This window comes from Saccostrea cucullata, unplaced genomic scaffold (genome assembly GCF_032062105.1).
Source record: "Saccostrea cucullata isolate Sc308-1 unplaced genomic scaffold, CSIRO_AGI_Scuc_v1 ctg4139, whole genome shotgun sequence".
Classification (NCBI taxonomy): Eukaryota; Metazoa; Mollusca; class Bivalvia; order Ostreida; family Ostreidae; genus Saccostrea; species Saccostrea cuccullata.
Genome location: NW_026931678.1, coordinates 25,001 through 42,500, shown reverse-complemented (window position 1 = coordinate 42,500; position 17,500 = coordinate 25,001). Strand labels below are relative to the sequence as shown.

The 17,500-nt window shown below is 31.9% G+C and overlaps 1 protein-coding gene across 1 annotated transcript in view; it reads right to left on the bottom strand.

Annotated features, from left to right (window-relative positions):
• Positions 1–602: 602 nt before the first annotated feature.
• LOC134233275 (probable serine/threonine-protein kinase pats1) overlaps positions 603–17,500 on the bottom strand; it is a 21,626-nt gene continuing 4,728 nt past the window's right edge. Inside the window, exons 2-5 of the mRNA XM_062715252.1 lie at positions 10,697–10,948; positions 10,103–10,342; positions 4,391–4,551; positions 603–4,152 (exon numbers count right to left, since the gene is read on the bottom strand). Coding sequence (XP_062571236.1) covers positions 2,875–4,152; positions 4,391–4,551; positions 10,103–10,342; positions 10,697–10,948 — 1,931 coding nt within the window. The 3' untranslated portion in view covers positions 603–2,874. The remainder of the gene's footprint in view (positions 4,153–4,390; positions 4,552–10,102; positions 10,343–10,696; positions 10,949–17,500) is intronic.

Genomic DNA, 17,500 nt, shown 5'->3' with positions numbered 1-17,500 from the left:
AAGAGATAAAGTTATTAATTTTTTTTTATATTTTAAGCATATTTTATCATTTTATGACTTAAATGTTGTTATACCATTTCGCAGCGATAAATTATACGAGTAAAAGCGCGCTGAAACTTTTTCCATCTGCAAAATATCTAAACTAAGAATTTTCGAATGCATTTAATTGGAACACATATGTGCTTTACCACAAAGAAAAAATATAACTTTAATATTTAAGAAAAGTGATATTTTTTGTATATCTAATAACAACAGGAAAGCAAAAATCCAGTAAAATGATAAGAGCATCTATAGAAAACAAATACCTTTTGTGTACAAGTATTGTAAATCCATGCAAGTATTGTAAATCCATGCTCAGTTATATTTGTAAACAAAACAAAATGAACACAATCAGAAAAACGTTAACATTAATAAAATGATATGGAGATAACGAACAGTAACATAATCTGTCCTTTTTACAAATGTATATGTCTGATGTAATATTTTGAGGAAATTCCTTGTCACTGAAATTAATGATTTTTTTTTCAAACAAGTTCAATTCATTCAATATTATCTTTTAATGAATTACGAGGGTTGATCCAAATTTCATGGAATTTCTCTCGATGTTTTTCGTGATTAGATGAAAGCAAAAAAATATATGATTATGAGGAAGAGCCATTAAACAACAACATTGATGCTGGAAAATTTCACAACGTTCCATTACCCAATGTCACACAAGCTTTCTAAACATGGGCAGTTGTAATTACAGGGGGGAAAGTTTGACGTACCGTTATATTAAATCTGCCACGTCACGTACTAGAATCTCACCCCCACTTTCAAATTGACTAAGACATTCTACAGAACACTGTACAATGTATTTCTTCTCCATTCCTGTTTTCAAGAAAAGTTTGGTTCCCCTATCGCACATTTTTTTTCAATATAAAAGTTATTTTTGAAAACAAATATATTAGTCTTTCCAAATAATGTTCTTATTTCAGTAGCAATGTCAAGAACAGTATGTGTACAGTTCACGTCCATTAACGCTCACTTGGTCTACTAGGAGACCATCCAAAGGAAATGGAAGTTCTACATTCCTTAAGCTTCTCAAACCACTGGATTGACCGATCGATGGCAGATCCTCATCCTCATCCTCATCCTCGGCAGATATGTATGACGAAAAAAATTCAATTTTAATGGACTATTTCCTGTTTAAAAATTTAATCATATAAGTTGTATGTTTTCATTCGATCGATAACTATTAGTTATCTTAACTTTATCACATGATATTATATATATTAATGCAAATTAATGTATCATTATATTAAAATAAAGTGACATTAACATTTCTTTTAAAATACTTCGATACTTTTATTCCTAAAAAGGAGGCTTGTCCATGGAGTTCGTGGACAACTTTGGTAATTACTGACAAACATTGATAAAATGTTTGAATATATTTTTTCATTACATTCATATTTCATTTTTGTTAATAAGCATGCACGTTTTAAGCAGAAACAAAGCACATATAGTTATATTTTTATCACGACAGGTACACATTTTCATACCAGAGACACTTAAAAGAAAGTCATTGACGTTACCTGACGTGAAAAGCTTATAATTAATACATGTAACTTTTCTCAACATAGTCACAGTTTTACTTAATGCATTTCTTACATCGCTTTATCAGTAACCAAAATGTGCATAAGCTGTCCAGGTTTTATGTGTGGAATAATATTTAACACTCCCTGTCTCTGATCTTCCAAATCATCAAAACTTTGCCCATGTGAAAACTACGGCAAAATCACGTTAGGAAATTCATTTTTTACAGTCCTTCCGTCCGAAATGTCACTTTAAAAAGAATGGTTTCCTTAACCATGTTTTCCCAACTGTTTGGGTCTTTGTTGGAGTTTTCCGAAAACTACTCAAATCTTTACACTGCATTTTGCTCTATCTTTTTCCAAAAACACTCCTTTTACGAACAGATGTGCCATACTAGATTTTAACCTTGTGTCGTAGTAACAAAACCGACTAGACATCAAAATCGTTCTATTAACCCCGCTTACTGCTTGCTTATAATTATTTAAAGAAACATTTGATTACTTCTTGATTTACATATTTCATTTATCAACTTAGTTTTCCAAAAAACCTGTTATATAGCAAAAATTCTTTATCAAACACTCTATCACTTCTTGTAACTTGTCAAGATTACGTCATGTTACGGAACGCTCCTTATTTTACGAACTGTCTGAACAGTCCGTAAATTAGAAATGTATTAATGAATGTTGTGTGATATCACATGAAATTATAGAAGCTTGCTACAAATTTCCAGAAAAATCCATCTAGCAAAAACGATAAAATGACAAAAATACCAACGCCCGTCGTTTAGAGCGTTTCAATTTCTATCCCCAATACTATGCATATGCGCGACGTCTATATATTCTAATAGTGGCCAATTTATAAAGTAGATTCTATGCCCTGTAGAGAAATAACGCACAAAAGTATGTCCCTGCCATTTAAGATATTACAGCATTACATCACAATAAACTAAATGACCAAACAATAAAATTACTCTTAGAAGTTATAACACCTTATCAATTAATGCATTGTGAATTGCTAGGAAAATAACCCTTACACCTTTAGAAGCATATTTAAGCAGTTTTCCTAAAAAAATTTTAATTTGCTGTTGGGATACAGTCATATAAATGTAGCATACATGCTACATAAGGTTTACGTAAAACTTTCCAAAATAGGGGAGATTCGGATAAAATATCTCATTCCTTCAAAAGTTATTTTTATATATATCTTCTTCCCTTTCCTCCCTCGGTTAAAAGCGTTTTATATACAAAAGTACAGGCCTATTTCAAGGTACTATACTATTGCAGCTCTGAAGAGAAGGTTCTAATTGTCCCTGATAGACATACTGGACCCTCTCTCCAACAAACACATATGTATTTTATTTGCATCAACTTTATGATCATTTGGCTCAAAAAGATGCCGGGGGCACGGCGGCATTTCCTGGGAGTTTCTTATTTCCTGGATGATTTCAGATTCCTTCAAAAAGTATTCTTCATCTTCATCTGTAATGTTTATGTCCTTGCATGAAAAACCACTATCATATATAATCCCCCTGTGGAAAGTTTCTGTTATTTCCTTAATCAAACTCTCAACCGTTTGTCTAATCTTCTTGACGCATTCTTCTTTCACTGATTCGTCCTGCGTGAAAACCTGTAACTGGATGGATGTTTTGCTGACAGCAATGGCAAAGAAATGACCAGCTTCTTCTGCCTTGTAAAATGCAGCATTTTTAAAAAAAGACTCTTCGTTGCAAACTTTCCATTTCCTTAAACAATTTACCACCAATCGGAAAAAGAAAAAATGGGGTAAATAAGACTTGAAAAAGTACACCATCATGCTTGATTTTTGTTTTCGGTAAATTTCATCTTTTCTACCATCAGGAAGATCGGTTCTGTTCATACTTGGAATATAATACATCTTCTCATCATTATCAACTCCGCCTTTTGTTTCTAATTTTGTCATCAAGCCAAGTTTGTTCATGTATTGAAAGATGTCATCTTTATTATTTACATAAGATTGCCATAAGGAATTATAAATGCCTTTGATACTTTTCCAAACCTCTTCAATGTATTTTTTGGAAATTTTTCCGGTATTGACAAATATATTTTTGCTGTCTTTTCGAGCAAAATGCTTTTTGTCAGTTATGATGTACTTGAATGCATCAACAAACCACTGAACATCGATGATAATCGTTTCTTTGAGTTTATCCTCAGAAAAATATATAATTTTTCCAATTTCGTGCAAATAACGGAGAACATCATTGAGGTCATTTTCGTCCATCAAAAAGGTTTTTGCCGTTTCCATCAATTGATGCCTCTTTAAGACTCTGTCACCGTTTGATTTCTTCTGATTAAGAATTCTCTCTATTTCAAACCATTTCAAGGGAATTTTTTCTCCCCACTGTGGCAGCTGTTGTACTGTTTCGACGATACATTTCTTAACGAGGTCAATTGACCTTTGCTGATCACGTGTCAATACTTTCGATGGACATTCTACTTCAAAATATCGGTATGGTGATATTAGTTGTTTTAAGGTCTGTTCCTTAGATAAACATTCTTCTACTTCGCTGAAAAATGCATCCATTGTATCCGAAGTTTTGCACTATTCAAATACAAAAAAAAGGTAATAAGCGTATATAGACACATAAATGTAATAGACATTTTTTGGATGGAGGCTTTATAACTAAGGAAAAATGAATGAATTGTATTTTGAAGACTGGGCAGGATGTACTTCTGTTGTAAGAATGAAATCTTAGCACATTTCAGAATCTCATTTTTTTTCTACGCAAGAATGGCAATTCCATGCAAATGTATATTATGTACGTCAAAAATAGACTTACCAGTCCTACCAGCTTGTCTTTATGAGTGGCAACAAGAATTACCGGTTGAAAATTGACATTCACCCCGGAGTCTTTGATTTCTCTTGTGTCTTTCGGATCTTTTTTTGTTATTCCATCATTGCAGTATGTATTTATAGTTTGTAACCAAAAATGGACATAATCTTTAAAAAGGAAATATAAATAATAAGTTTTAATAATTTTTATCTTGAAAACTTTTGTATTAATACAAAAAGGTAATATAGTTGCATAAATTAATAAGATGTCACTTTCTTTCTGTCTTGGTTGGAAAACAAGTAACACTCAGTCGTAAAATTAAGTTGGAATTAATTTTTTTATATAGAAGGCTGTCCCGAGGGCACAAATATTGACATGGTGCCAAGAAATAATAATGGTTCATTTTTTGTCAATATTCAGGGATATATTTCTTAGAAAGTGACACTAATCCACCTTTGGACTCTCAAGGACAGGAAAGTAATATCGTAATGAAATTACCTCAAATTCAAATGATGGAAAAATTCATGATTTTATAAGTTTAACTTTTAACAGTAATTTTAATGAATTTTGTATAAAATATTTACAAATATAAATAAATAAATAATAATTTTTAATTTTATAAAAGCTATAAATAATTTTTTCCTGCTTTTCCTGTGAAAACTATTTTTATGTTTACTATTTATTTAGATTTTGTTAGAATTATCTCCCCTGTTGCACTCTTCTGTAGAGAAGGTAGATAATGATTATGTTTACGAAGTCATCTAATCGTTTTAAGCATAAATCATATGTGATTAGAAGAAAATTGTCCTTTCCTGTGAATGTAATTTGTTACATATATATATACTAGTGGCCTATGTATATAATACATAAAAAAATTATGAAATCCATCGGGATGGATATACGGTTCCGTAACAACGTGTAAACATTATGGCATCCTACGACGTTTTGTACGTCCTCAGAAAAAGATTCAGGTGCGTGAATTGTCAACGAGTCTTCAGATTCTGGCTCCGATTTTGATGAATATGATTCTGACAGCGAACATTCATTTGGTAGCGAGACGGATGTAGTGATAATGGTCCCGTGTTGATGATACCGAATCAACAATGTTTGAATTTGAAAAAAAGAAACAGGTAGTTGGATCTTGGTTTGTACATGTAATACTATGTACCTTATAAAAAAGCGTATTGATTTGTAAAAAAATAAATAAATAAACAATTTTGATGGGGACTTGATTATGTACAAGATAATATTTTTTACAAGACAGTATCAGGTCTGGTACAATCACTAGATTTAGCTACGTTGCTTGATTTACCTACTTAGTTAGCTTTATTTACCTACCTTCAGTAGCTTTATTGAGCTCTGTACCAACGTAATTTATTTCTATAAAAAAAATCTACCTACGTAGCTAATTCTAGTGATTGTACTAGACCTGAATATATACCTAGCAAACCTGTCAAGAGAAATTTCAAGGTTGGTACATGTTCATGTAGCAACAAAAATATCTCTATAAATTCAACAATATTGCAAAATATTCACATCTGCAGTATTATAAATAGCATAAGAAGCCTTTGTGGGGTGATGAAGATTAGAGGGAATGCAAAATTGAATAGGTCATGTGTTTCAAAGATTGTTTACTATAGGGTACATTTAGAATTGGATAGATGGGTCTTCACTGCCAATTAAATCACCATTTTTGCCTCAAATGTGGGATGCATGATTATAAAGAATCTCATTTAACAAAATATTTTTTTCACATATTTATGAGATGTTATGAAGATGGCTACACTTATAATTTATAATAATATATAATATTATAAGTATAAGTCTGGGAAATTATACTTTGTAAAGAATATTTCATTTAATTCTTTTATTTTTTTCGTGCAACTTCAGATTATTCAAATTCATTTCTCTGGTTAGGGCTGGGCTTTACAATGGGATTTTCAGCTGTGGAGCTATGAAGAATTACTACATAGGGTTTCCAATGTAGTTTTGTGAACAGAATCCAGAAAGAAGAAGAGGAGAGACAATGCAGTATAAGCATTACCAATTACTTGCCACTGCTAAGAACATGGTAAAGATATGTTATACTAAACTACATGTATAGGAATTGCCTTGTCTGTCTGTGGATTTGTCACATGCTTTTTTCCCTATTCTGTTACTTTACTTCAAGGATATATGAAGCTCTTGTTTTCTTCAAAGATAGCCAGAAGAATTTGTGAAGAATCTTACCCCAAGTCATTTGATGACATTTTCTTCAATTGGAAAATATAAATATAGCATTATAATAAACATGAAATTTATTTTAAAAATCTTAAAATATGTCTAGTATGGTTTATTTCAATTTAATTTGAAAACTGTCCATTTTCACAGGTACATGCTTTCAGTACTACTGTTGTGTATTTGGAGACAGTCCAGTTCTTCTTTAAACCAGGAGTGGAAATTTCAGTGCTTGTTCAATTTCTCCAGAAGATATGGGATGCTACATAGGAAGAAATTGGGGCCATACTGAACAGAATAGATTGGATACACCTTATAGATTTTGAAAGCTTGAAACCTCAAGATCAACCCAAATGGTGTACCAAACATGAAGAAAAAAAGACAGTTTATGATTGAAGAAGCTTGTGTAGTAGCCAAACTTTCAGGGTATTTCATATATGTTAACTTATATGATTTTTATATGATATGGTACATGTACTTAAACATTGTTAACATCTTGATATTTAATTTGTATCAGGTTTCACTTGCAGGAATACACAAAAATTCAAAGTAAAGTAAGTGTTTGTTATGTTAGAAAAGATCAAAGTTCAAGGTCAATAGTGCTTTAGTTTTACCAAATATAACACTATTATAAAGACTACATGTAATTTCCTGTATACAGGTATAGCAATAATTCAGAATATGAATTTGGAAACTGTGATTTTTTCTTTGAAATCTTATCTTAATTTAGAACCATGATGTATGTACTTAAGTAAGTAGATTTTTTTCAAGCATACAAAATTTCAAGGTCATTTTAATGTTGGAAGTGAATATAAAATATCAAGAAGCAGTCAAGCATTGTAATTATTTTGTTGTTGAATGTACTTAGTTATTGAGTAATATTCAAATTCTAATCTGGAATGAAATTAAAAATTATAAATGTTCTAATTTGTTGATTTTTAAAACCTGGTGTTCATTCATTTTGAGTTTGTTGCCATGACAATATGTCTGTCAAGAAACTGGCTCTGATATTCCTTTTTGTTCAGTTTGACCCTTGACCTTTGACATTGTGACCTCAAATCTGAAGGGGTCCTCTACTTTTTAAGAAATCATTGTACTAAATTTGATGTGTGTCAAGCAATGGGTCCTCAAGATTTTGAATGATTAAAATCTACATACTGGTATATCGAGAATTATAACCATTGACCTTTGACCTTGACAACCTCAAATTAAGAGGGGTCATCTACTTATTAGTAGGTACCAGTGTACTATGTTTATTATCTATCAAGCAAATGTTTTTTTTAAGATAAGAGAGAACACACTTGGTCTAGTGATTGACAAACAGGTACTAAGCAGTATGTGAATATCATCCTGCTCAAAGAAAATGTATAATAATACAATTCTGGTACCCCCCCCCCCAATTAACCCAATTTAACTCCCTAAGAAATAATTATTGATTGAAAACAAAAATGTACAATATACTGGTAATTTTCAACAGCAAAATTTAAATTTTTGAAAATATTTAAATCAGCAAAATAACTCCTTGCTGAAGTTCAAGGATGAGAAAATTTGAAAATTCACAATAAAATGTCCAACTTTAAGTAAAAAGTACAGCAAAATATTTGAGAGTCAAAAGACAGATTTTTTAAATATAATGTAGACAGACATGTTGTCTAATAATTGGTATGAGATTGAGTTGATTCTAAGCGTCACTTTCTGGGTTATAGGTTTTTTAAAAGTGAATATTTTCACCAGTTTTCAAAAATCTGAAAATATGCCAGATTTGTGACCTTTTTGCACTTAAACGAGGGCACAGTTTGTGATTATGAAAAATTTTCCGAAACAAGTGTATCTTGTTAATTTCAAACATATATGGATATTTTATATCATTATCAAGTAAAATGCTGAATTTTTAAATATAAAATCCTATAAAATTTCTGTTTTCACCCTGCGTAAGGACCAAGAATTCTATTTTTAGTAACAGTGTCGATTTAACCCCTTAAGTGAGACCACACTGAAAAAAAATTGGTGACAAAATTTTTCATATTATAGTAGAAATTTACACACAAAACATGAAGTTGATCAGAGAACCTTGCTCCCATAACCTTTTGCATGGTTTTCTCGTAGACATGCTCTTAAACCTAATATGTACGATTTTTGCTATGCAAAATGATAGTTGCCTAGATATATATCGTTTCGAGAAAAGAATTGAAATAACCATTTTTAATTGAAAATAAGATGTCTTAAATTAAGTTCTTAACTAACCTATAAAATATTTGTGATAAATCATATGGCATCATATAGACACGAATTTCTGTGCTCGCTAACTATGATTGTAGTTTAAAGATAATTATAAAAATAATTAATTTGCTAAGCTTGTATTTTTTTCTTTTCTACGTAAAGATTGATTGTCGGAGTTCTCTTTTTTTTTATGTATAAGCAATAAAACACTCTTATTTTTTAAACCATTTCTGCATTTTCTTTTCAGTGTCGTGTTGCAGGGAATGTTAAGGTGACATCTCATTTTTCTTTCGAAAGTCGATTGAAAATTTGACGCCAATCCGATTTCTAATAAACGTTTGACTTGGGTTGCCACACATTACGATTTAAGTCGAAAGCAAATGGATTGGAAGAATCTGATTGAAAATCGGAGGAAGAATCCCATCGCATGACCACACGTTCAGTTAAGGTATTCAATTCCTGATAGGAACAAATTCAATGAAATTGAATACATAAGAGATATGTAGACATTGAATACTCAGATTATTTAGACCTTCTTCCAATTTATTACTATTAGTATGTATAGTAGGATATGTGTCCTAATTTATGACCTTTAATTTTGTAAAGAGTTATCTCTCCTTTTTTTTAATTGATAAAAAAAAATCAATCAAAAACTTATAGCCATTAAAAAAATTTTCAATTGTCATTCTATTTTCAATATTTCGATGCATTTTTTCATTGCAGGATTTATAAATATTCAAAGTATTTGAATTTTTATTTTGAGAAAACGCTTTTCCCCATAGACTTCAGTACAAACTTTGTTTATTAACTATTGCTTGATTAATGAAACCTTTTAATTTTTCTCGCGGTTTATCCTTTTCCATTTTAAGATACTTTAAATTAATATCAGAGTATTATGTTATTGACGAACATTTAAGGACAGATGATACAAACAAACTTATGTCAAAAAATTTGTAAAATTCAACTTGGGTCCTGTTTAAATTTTAATTTTCTATTAAAATTTGCACAAAAATGGATTTTTAAGTGAAACTATTTGTATCGAATAATAAGGATAGTTTCAGAAGGGCACAATTTTGAACATGAAAGAAGGTTTACAATTTCTTTATACTCTAGAAATTTATCATTTTGATTTGTATCATTTGCAAAAAATGAAGCCAAAAAATATATACCAATCCAGGCATCCATTTTTGTCTGTATCATCTGTCCTTAAGGATAGGGAATTTGGTCTCATTAGGGATGGAAATCCTTAAATAAAAGTATGATTAAGTAATAGATAGTCACCTCCGTAAGTCCAGGAGTGAAATAAGGATCCTGTAGGGTCATGGCGATCTCTGTCATACATTCGACTTTCTTTCTTCAGCTTCTTAGACATGTCGACAACCACGATATAAAACGCTCTCCTTGACAAGTAAACCTGGTGACATGCGTAATAAGCCACTTGTCCTGCAAAGTCCGTCATGCTTATGACTTTCTTGTCAAGATATGGTTTTTCATCACTGTCTGTTTTGTCCATACCAAAATCTAATTGAGAATGATGAAACAGAAGAAATCTTAAGTCATATTATAGTATTTCAATGGCCCAGCCACCTTCATTTTTGAAAAAAAATGGGAACACTTTTGTTAATTTTAATGGTAGTCATATCTCTATGTGTACTTCAAAACATGCTTAATTAAAACAAAACTAAATGTACTCTTCATGATATTGAATTTGAACATTTTGATTGAATTAATGAGAAATGTACAGTTGTAATAATATTGATAATAAGCCAAATAATAGGAACAGATAAGAAATAAACCCTGCCTTCAGTTAGACAAGCATTTACATACGTATACACTGAAAACGAAAACACTGTTTCAGAAAAAGGAAAATACTACCTATCAACTTGTTGTCTTCAATAGTAAACAGATCTTCGTGGACCTCAAGACCTATGGTTGTCTTTGATGGCTTGTTCCAATCTGTTTCTATCCTTCCGTGAAGCTTTCTAAGAAGAGTTGTTTTTCCTGCGCCTGCACATCCAACAATCATTCCTCTTGCACGAAACATTTCCTTACTTCCTAGCTTCGAGTTCTTTACAAATCTTTGTCTTGCGTCAAAATTCCTTCCTAATACTTCTTCAGGAATGTTTACTAAATTAAACAAATAAATGTCACAATTAAATTTCTCCTCAAGGTTAATTGTAAAAAAGTCTTACTTTTATTAGAAATTGTAAAGCGTTGTTTTATCATTATCGAGACTTTAAAAACAAGAGATGTTTGTAAAACACTTATGCCCCCCTCACCCAAATTAGAATTTTTCCAAGTCCAAGGGGCATAACTCTATCAATCCAAGGGGCATATCTCTATCAAAATTGGTGCAATTGTACCCAAAACAAAACTCGACCTAAATATTCATGTAATATATTTCTATACCAAATTTAATTCCAGCATGTACAAGGGTTGCGAAGAAAATGAACGGAAACTGCAAATAATTTGAATTTTTCTAAGTCCAAGGGGCATAAATCTGTCAAAAACGGTGCGATCGTACCCAAAACAGAACTTCATCTAGATATTTATGCGATATATCTGTATACCAAATTTCATTTTAGTATGTACAACGGTTGCCAAGAAAATGAACGGAAGCACTGCAAATAATTGAAACTTTTCAAATTCCAAGGGGAATAACTCTGTCAAAAATGATGCAACCGTACCCAAAATGAAACTTGACCTCGATATTCATGTGATATATCATGTGATATATCCGTATACCAAATTTCATTTCAGTATGTTAAATGGTTGCGAAGAAAATGAACGGAAACGAGTGGACCGACAGACCGACCGACATACCAACTAACCGACAGACAGTAGCAAAGCAATATGCCCTCCTTTCTTCGAAGGGTGGCATAAAAATCAGTTATAATTTTTCAGCGTTAAAAATGATAATATAACAAATGAAATGTGGAATGAAGGAATACCTGTAGTCTTAAATTTTGAACGTGATGTATTTTTTATTACATTTTATTGAATCTACATAAAAATGCATACTTTTGGAACAGAGATTCGTAAGCGGCCACAAAAATATTATTTAAATAATTATGTAACACAAAGATAGACATTTACCTTCTTAACTCTACTATAATAACAGATTTAAAGGATGCTTGCGTCCGCTTTCAGAAAACTTAACTTCGGCTCAGATCAGGTGAGGTTATAGTATTTGTGCCTGTGCACTAAATATTACACAAAAATTTAATTATTTTATTTTACGTTGGAGTTATGATGATCCTGTGGTCACACTATTCCTTTAAATTTCGTTAAACTATTGTTGAAGAGATAGGGGTTTGATATCAAACATTTGTATGACCTTTGAAAAAACCTTTCTAAATACACTATGAGTTTTGACCTGTTAAGTTTAACATTGAAGTTTGACTTTTCCAAAACGTCAAGCTTGGACATAAGCTTTGAATGAGTAGAGTAGGCTTCACTTTTCAAATTTACATTACCTATTACAAAACCATTCTAAATGCACCAAAAAGTTAGATATTGACCTTGGACCTTGACATTTGACTAACTAAAGAAATGGTTTTCCTTATTTTTCATTTCCTTGTCACTATTTTATAGACCTATTTGACATGTGCATTAACTGTGACATTTTTCCGAGCAAGCTCTTATTTATGGCTGTTTGATCTTGACCCTCATGCTTGTACTATTTAAATACATCAGCCTTGCTTATAGTTTTGAAATGGAATTCGGAAGGACCCTATTTCTCTGAATTGGCGTGATGAAATTAGTTTTTCTTGTTATTTTGATGTAGAATACGGTTCGTTTTCTCGATATGTTTCATTTACTTGCATCATTCTTCAATAGATTTGGGATTTTCGGTTGCACATTGAAAAAAGAAAGGAAGTTGTTCTTCTTTAATGTTCAGTACGGCTCTGCACCAAGGCTACCTTGTTACCCACCAGCATTCCTTAAATATTTTTTCACTTGGTTTAATTGTGCTACAATAACGGATATACATGAATTGTATACGACCCATAAACGTACAAGGTGTTATCAAAAAGTTCGTGGACTGAGGCTATAACATTAGTACTATGTAATCTGAGCTTATAAAATTTTTAAGGAACATAAAACAACAAAAAATAAAGAAATGTTGAAAATTTTAGCTATATACCGTCATTATTTCTTAAATTATTACAAAATAAAAACAACATTATATCATCACCCGGAGCAGTCGCCGTTTAGTTTAATGACGTCCAATAACGTCATGGTTTTTCAATGTCTGCTTCTTCTACATCATACACTTATTTTGATGATATTCCCTGGAACTCACTAAAGACTTCAACCCGTCTTCTTTATATGACTTTACAATGTCATAAACAGCGGGGCTTTCAATGCATACACTGAACCAAACTTCTAAGTGTTCACCTAACATTTTTGAAGTTTTAAAGAACAAATGCGAACAATAAATAATTTCTTTAATTCTTGGTTAACAATGCATATTTAAGTTCGATGTTGCGTAAATTTCATGTAATTATCTCGTCATAATTTTAAGCAAAACGTCAAGGAAATGATGTACCTTCAAAATAAAAATTCACACAAAAAAAATCTCAATGGAGTAGGACCCTCTACTCGCTCTTATTACTACAAGACAATCTTTATTGTTAGATACCATGTAACCCTGAAAAGGAAATTGATCCATCTGCTGCCAAACCTACATGTACTGCATAGTTCTTTCCAAACCATTGAAATTGTGAGGAAAAGGGGGGGGGGGGGGGCTTTGACATTACTTTTAAAATCACAGATATGTTCAGTGGGATTCAGGTTCGGGAATTTGACAGTGTATCGTCACACAAATGCCTTTTGGTCAAGGTACTTTGGTGTTTAGCACGTAAGTACGCCGATTTTAGGATAATTCAGTCTGATTGAGTGATATAAGACTGCCACGCGCACCGATTTCTTATAATTTTCGTACGATTGAAATAGTTGTTTCTATGTTTCTAAGATTTTTTCAGGACACATTAACACTCTTTAAACCTGGTGTGACGCGAAATCTTCTCCTCAAAAGAAGATCAATGTCACTTCCGGTGTGGTTAAATTTTGTCAAAAAGTTTCAAATTGTGATAATTTAGTGATGAAAAATGAGCACAGCCTATAGAAAAATGTATTTAAATGGGTTTTGATAATGTTTGATAATTTTAAAAAGTAATATCAAGTACAATTAAGCACTAAAGTAAAAGTGAGTAAAACGTGGTGCAAAGATGGTCCAGATATCAACATTCCAACGGCTCTACCTTCTATCTGAATGGTCATTTTGCCAATGTTTTGTGTTTTTAGTGAAACCAGTTTTAAAATTTGATAATGATCACAAAAATATGCTTATTACACAAAACACGTGCCGCAAAGTATAGATTTATTTTTTTTAAGCTTCGTCACGGAACATTGATTTTCATTGGTGATATTGAATTTCTTTCTATAATTGTTAAGAAGACTCATTTGTTGTAATAAGTTGAAAATATCATGCCATTCTATTTTTAAATAAAGACATTTATTAAAGTGAACACTTAAAAGTTTCGTTAAGTGTATACTATTGTAAATGGATTTATACAATGGCAGAGATCCTAGCTTGATTGTGCCAGCATATTTTGGTTTTTGTAGTTCAATATATACAACACATGATCATCGTCATTTTTTGACTTGATTGATCTTTCACACCTTGACTACAAATCGACATTAACTGTGCATTCTTCGTCTCTCTGAATCTGTTTTGACATTAGAAACAAGTAGACTGGATGCATATTTTTTCTCCGTAGCTAGTTTTAACATTTCATAGATGTACACCGGTTTTTCCAGGGGCAGAACTTTATAGAATGTTGGAAAAGGAAACCCCTCCCCCTGTTTGACGTCATTTTCAAGGCAAGATTTGTTTGGATACTCCATGTAAAGTTTACGATAAAATTTCATGGAACTTTCAGAATGAGGTAAAGATTTAATATTTTATGGAACAATAGTCTCCTAGCACATGCCTTAATTACCTGGATATTTGGATATCAAATGTTCATGTCACAATAGTTTTTCTTAGTTACACTTAGGTCGAAAAAATGTCGTTTTCGAGGTTGCGCCGCATGAACGTTACATAGCTTACAAAAACATTGCTAATTCATTAAAAAAATATCATTTATGATTTGTGATTTATTCTATAAATAGAAAAGATGATGATAACTAGATATTTTAACATTCATTTATGTACTTAAAGCGGTTTTAATTTTATGGCGCTAGTCCACGAACTTTTTGATAGCACCTTGTATTATATAAATTCCACTTAATAATTTACATGTACTCTTATGAACTTATCAGTTAAAAATTATTTTTCATTGCAAAAATTTTTCTTATTATTTTAATTTTTTTTTTAAAGCTGCCGATCTCTTTTTTGTAAATTTAATGTAACACAACAATTTTCGATTATGTATATACAGTACTAAAGGTAAATCGAAGTTTGTACAGAAAAAAAAAAACATGCAACTTATCTTTTTTTCTTTTTTTTTTTTTTGTTTCTCAACTAGTATTTTTTAACTACATAAGTAAAATGGCTACATGTAAATGCAGAAACGTAAAATGGTTTAATGTAGAAAGAACGTTTCCATCTGTTACTTCTTATATGTATATAATAAAGTAGTGAAGTTCAATTATCCCATGCACGTAGAATTTAGGTCTCCTAACCTTCTTCCGACACTAGCACATGTCCGGCGATCACAGACCTTTAAAACAGGGGCAGGATACCGGTAAATACTTCAACAAGAGGCCCACGGGCCTTATAGGTCACCTGAGTATCATGTAACAACATTGCAGCGATTGTATTTGGTTTGTGTTTTATTCCAAAAGCCATGAAATTCACAAATTTTGAAGAAGGCACCATTGCTTATCAAAGGGCAGATTTCAAGGCATTAATTTATTTTTAGTCAAAGTACCCCCCTGGTACCCCTGACCCAGCGTCCCTGAAAGTATCTATTTTAAAAGAGGCCCCTTTCTTCATTATAAGGCCAGCATTTTTTTTGGTTCAGGTCTAGTTATGAACATGAGAATAAAAATGTCCCAAAGGAGAAGGAAATCAAATTTTTTTTTTTGATAAATCAAGTACATGTATTAACATTTGTACATTCTTTTTTCTATGCTATTATAATAGGCTCCTTACCACTGGACACATAATGCTTACAAATAGGAAAGTAAAACATTTAATTGCTTATTTCATCATCTGCCAATTTGGACAAGTTATATAAATTTTGTAATGATGGTCAAAATATATTTTAAAAAATCAATTATTTAAAAGTCTTTCAATATATCTTCATTTTTTTTTAATATATGTGTTAGGTGAATGTGTAGATATTGTTCTAAAATTTAATCCTATCATAAAACAGACAGGGGGTATTGCGGGTGTAGGGTGAGCATTTTTTTAATCAAGTGTAAAATATTTTTTCTGGCTGATACAAATGATACTACATGCCTGTATATATTTGTATATTCTTGCCTTAACAATTTCTTCCTCAAATGGACTGAACTTCTCCCATTGTTTTATTCATTACATCTGATGCATAAGCAACCCTTTTCTGAAGAATGATGCTTAGACTGTAAGCTATAACAGAGACCTAAACAATGTTGCTGCCCGCTGGCAATATGCAACAGCTACCACGGGCAGTTTAAAACCTGGGGGAGGAAAATAATTTACAGACAGATACTTTTGAAACGAATACATAATTATCTCAGCAGCATGTCATTGTGCAACAAAGTCATCAGCATTTTATTTGTCCTTTGAACAGGTGAAACTTTTTGAATGGCACTCGTATCGATGAATTTTACACTAAACCAAGCTATCTTTCTGATCTCGCTTTATTTACCCGCCGTTTCATCTTAAGACCGGAAGTGCGAGTTCGTAAATGTGAAATCTCGATCCCGACTCAAATTTGACATCGGAGAGGAAAAAAGTTTTATTTTTTTCTGAACATTCAAAACCTTGAGCGGAGGGTTTGTAAAACTGAAAATAAAATAAATCCTTGCCTTAAATATGTAATTAGACCATTAGCATATCAACCAGGATGTTCAAAGAATCCATGCATTTCACTATAATATAATCATTACAGCCCACCCTAAAACAAGAACCCCTGACCCTGGGGCCATAAAATTCACAACTTTGGTAGAAGCACTCTTGCTCATCATAACTATGTACTTAGTTAGTTTATTTAATACCCAGGAGCAGAGGAGAAGATTTTCAAAGAATTCATGTATTTTCACTATATAATCAATAGAGCCCCGCCCTAACACCAGAACCCCTGACCCTGGGGCCATAAAATTCACAATTTTGGTAGAGGCACTCTTGCTCATCATAACTATGTACTTAGTTGGTTTATTTAATACCCAGGAGCAGAGAAGAAGATTTTCAAAGAAATAATGCATTTTCACTACCTACTTATTTAGCCCCGCCCTAGCACTAGAACCCCTGACCCCAGGGCCAAGAATTTCACAATTTTGGTAGAGGACTCATTGCTGATTACAATCATGCAAACAGTTTGACTGCTTGATGTCCAGGAGTAAAGAAGAAGATTTTTAAATATTGCATTAATTTTAGTGGTTTTGGCCCCACCCCTCAGGCCCCAGGGGGGCAGGGATCATGAAATTTACAATTTTTGTTCCCCTTCACCCATAGATGCTTTG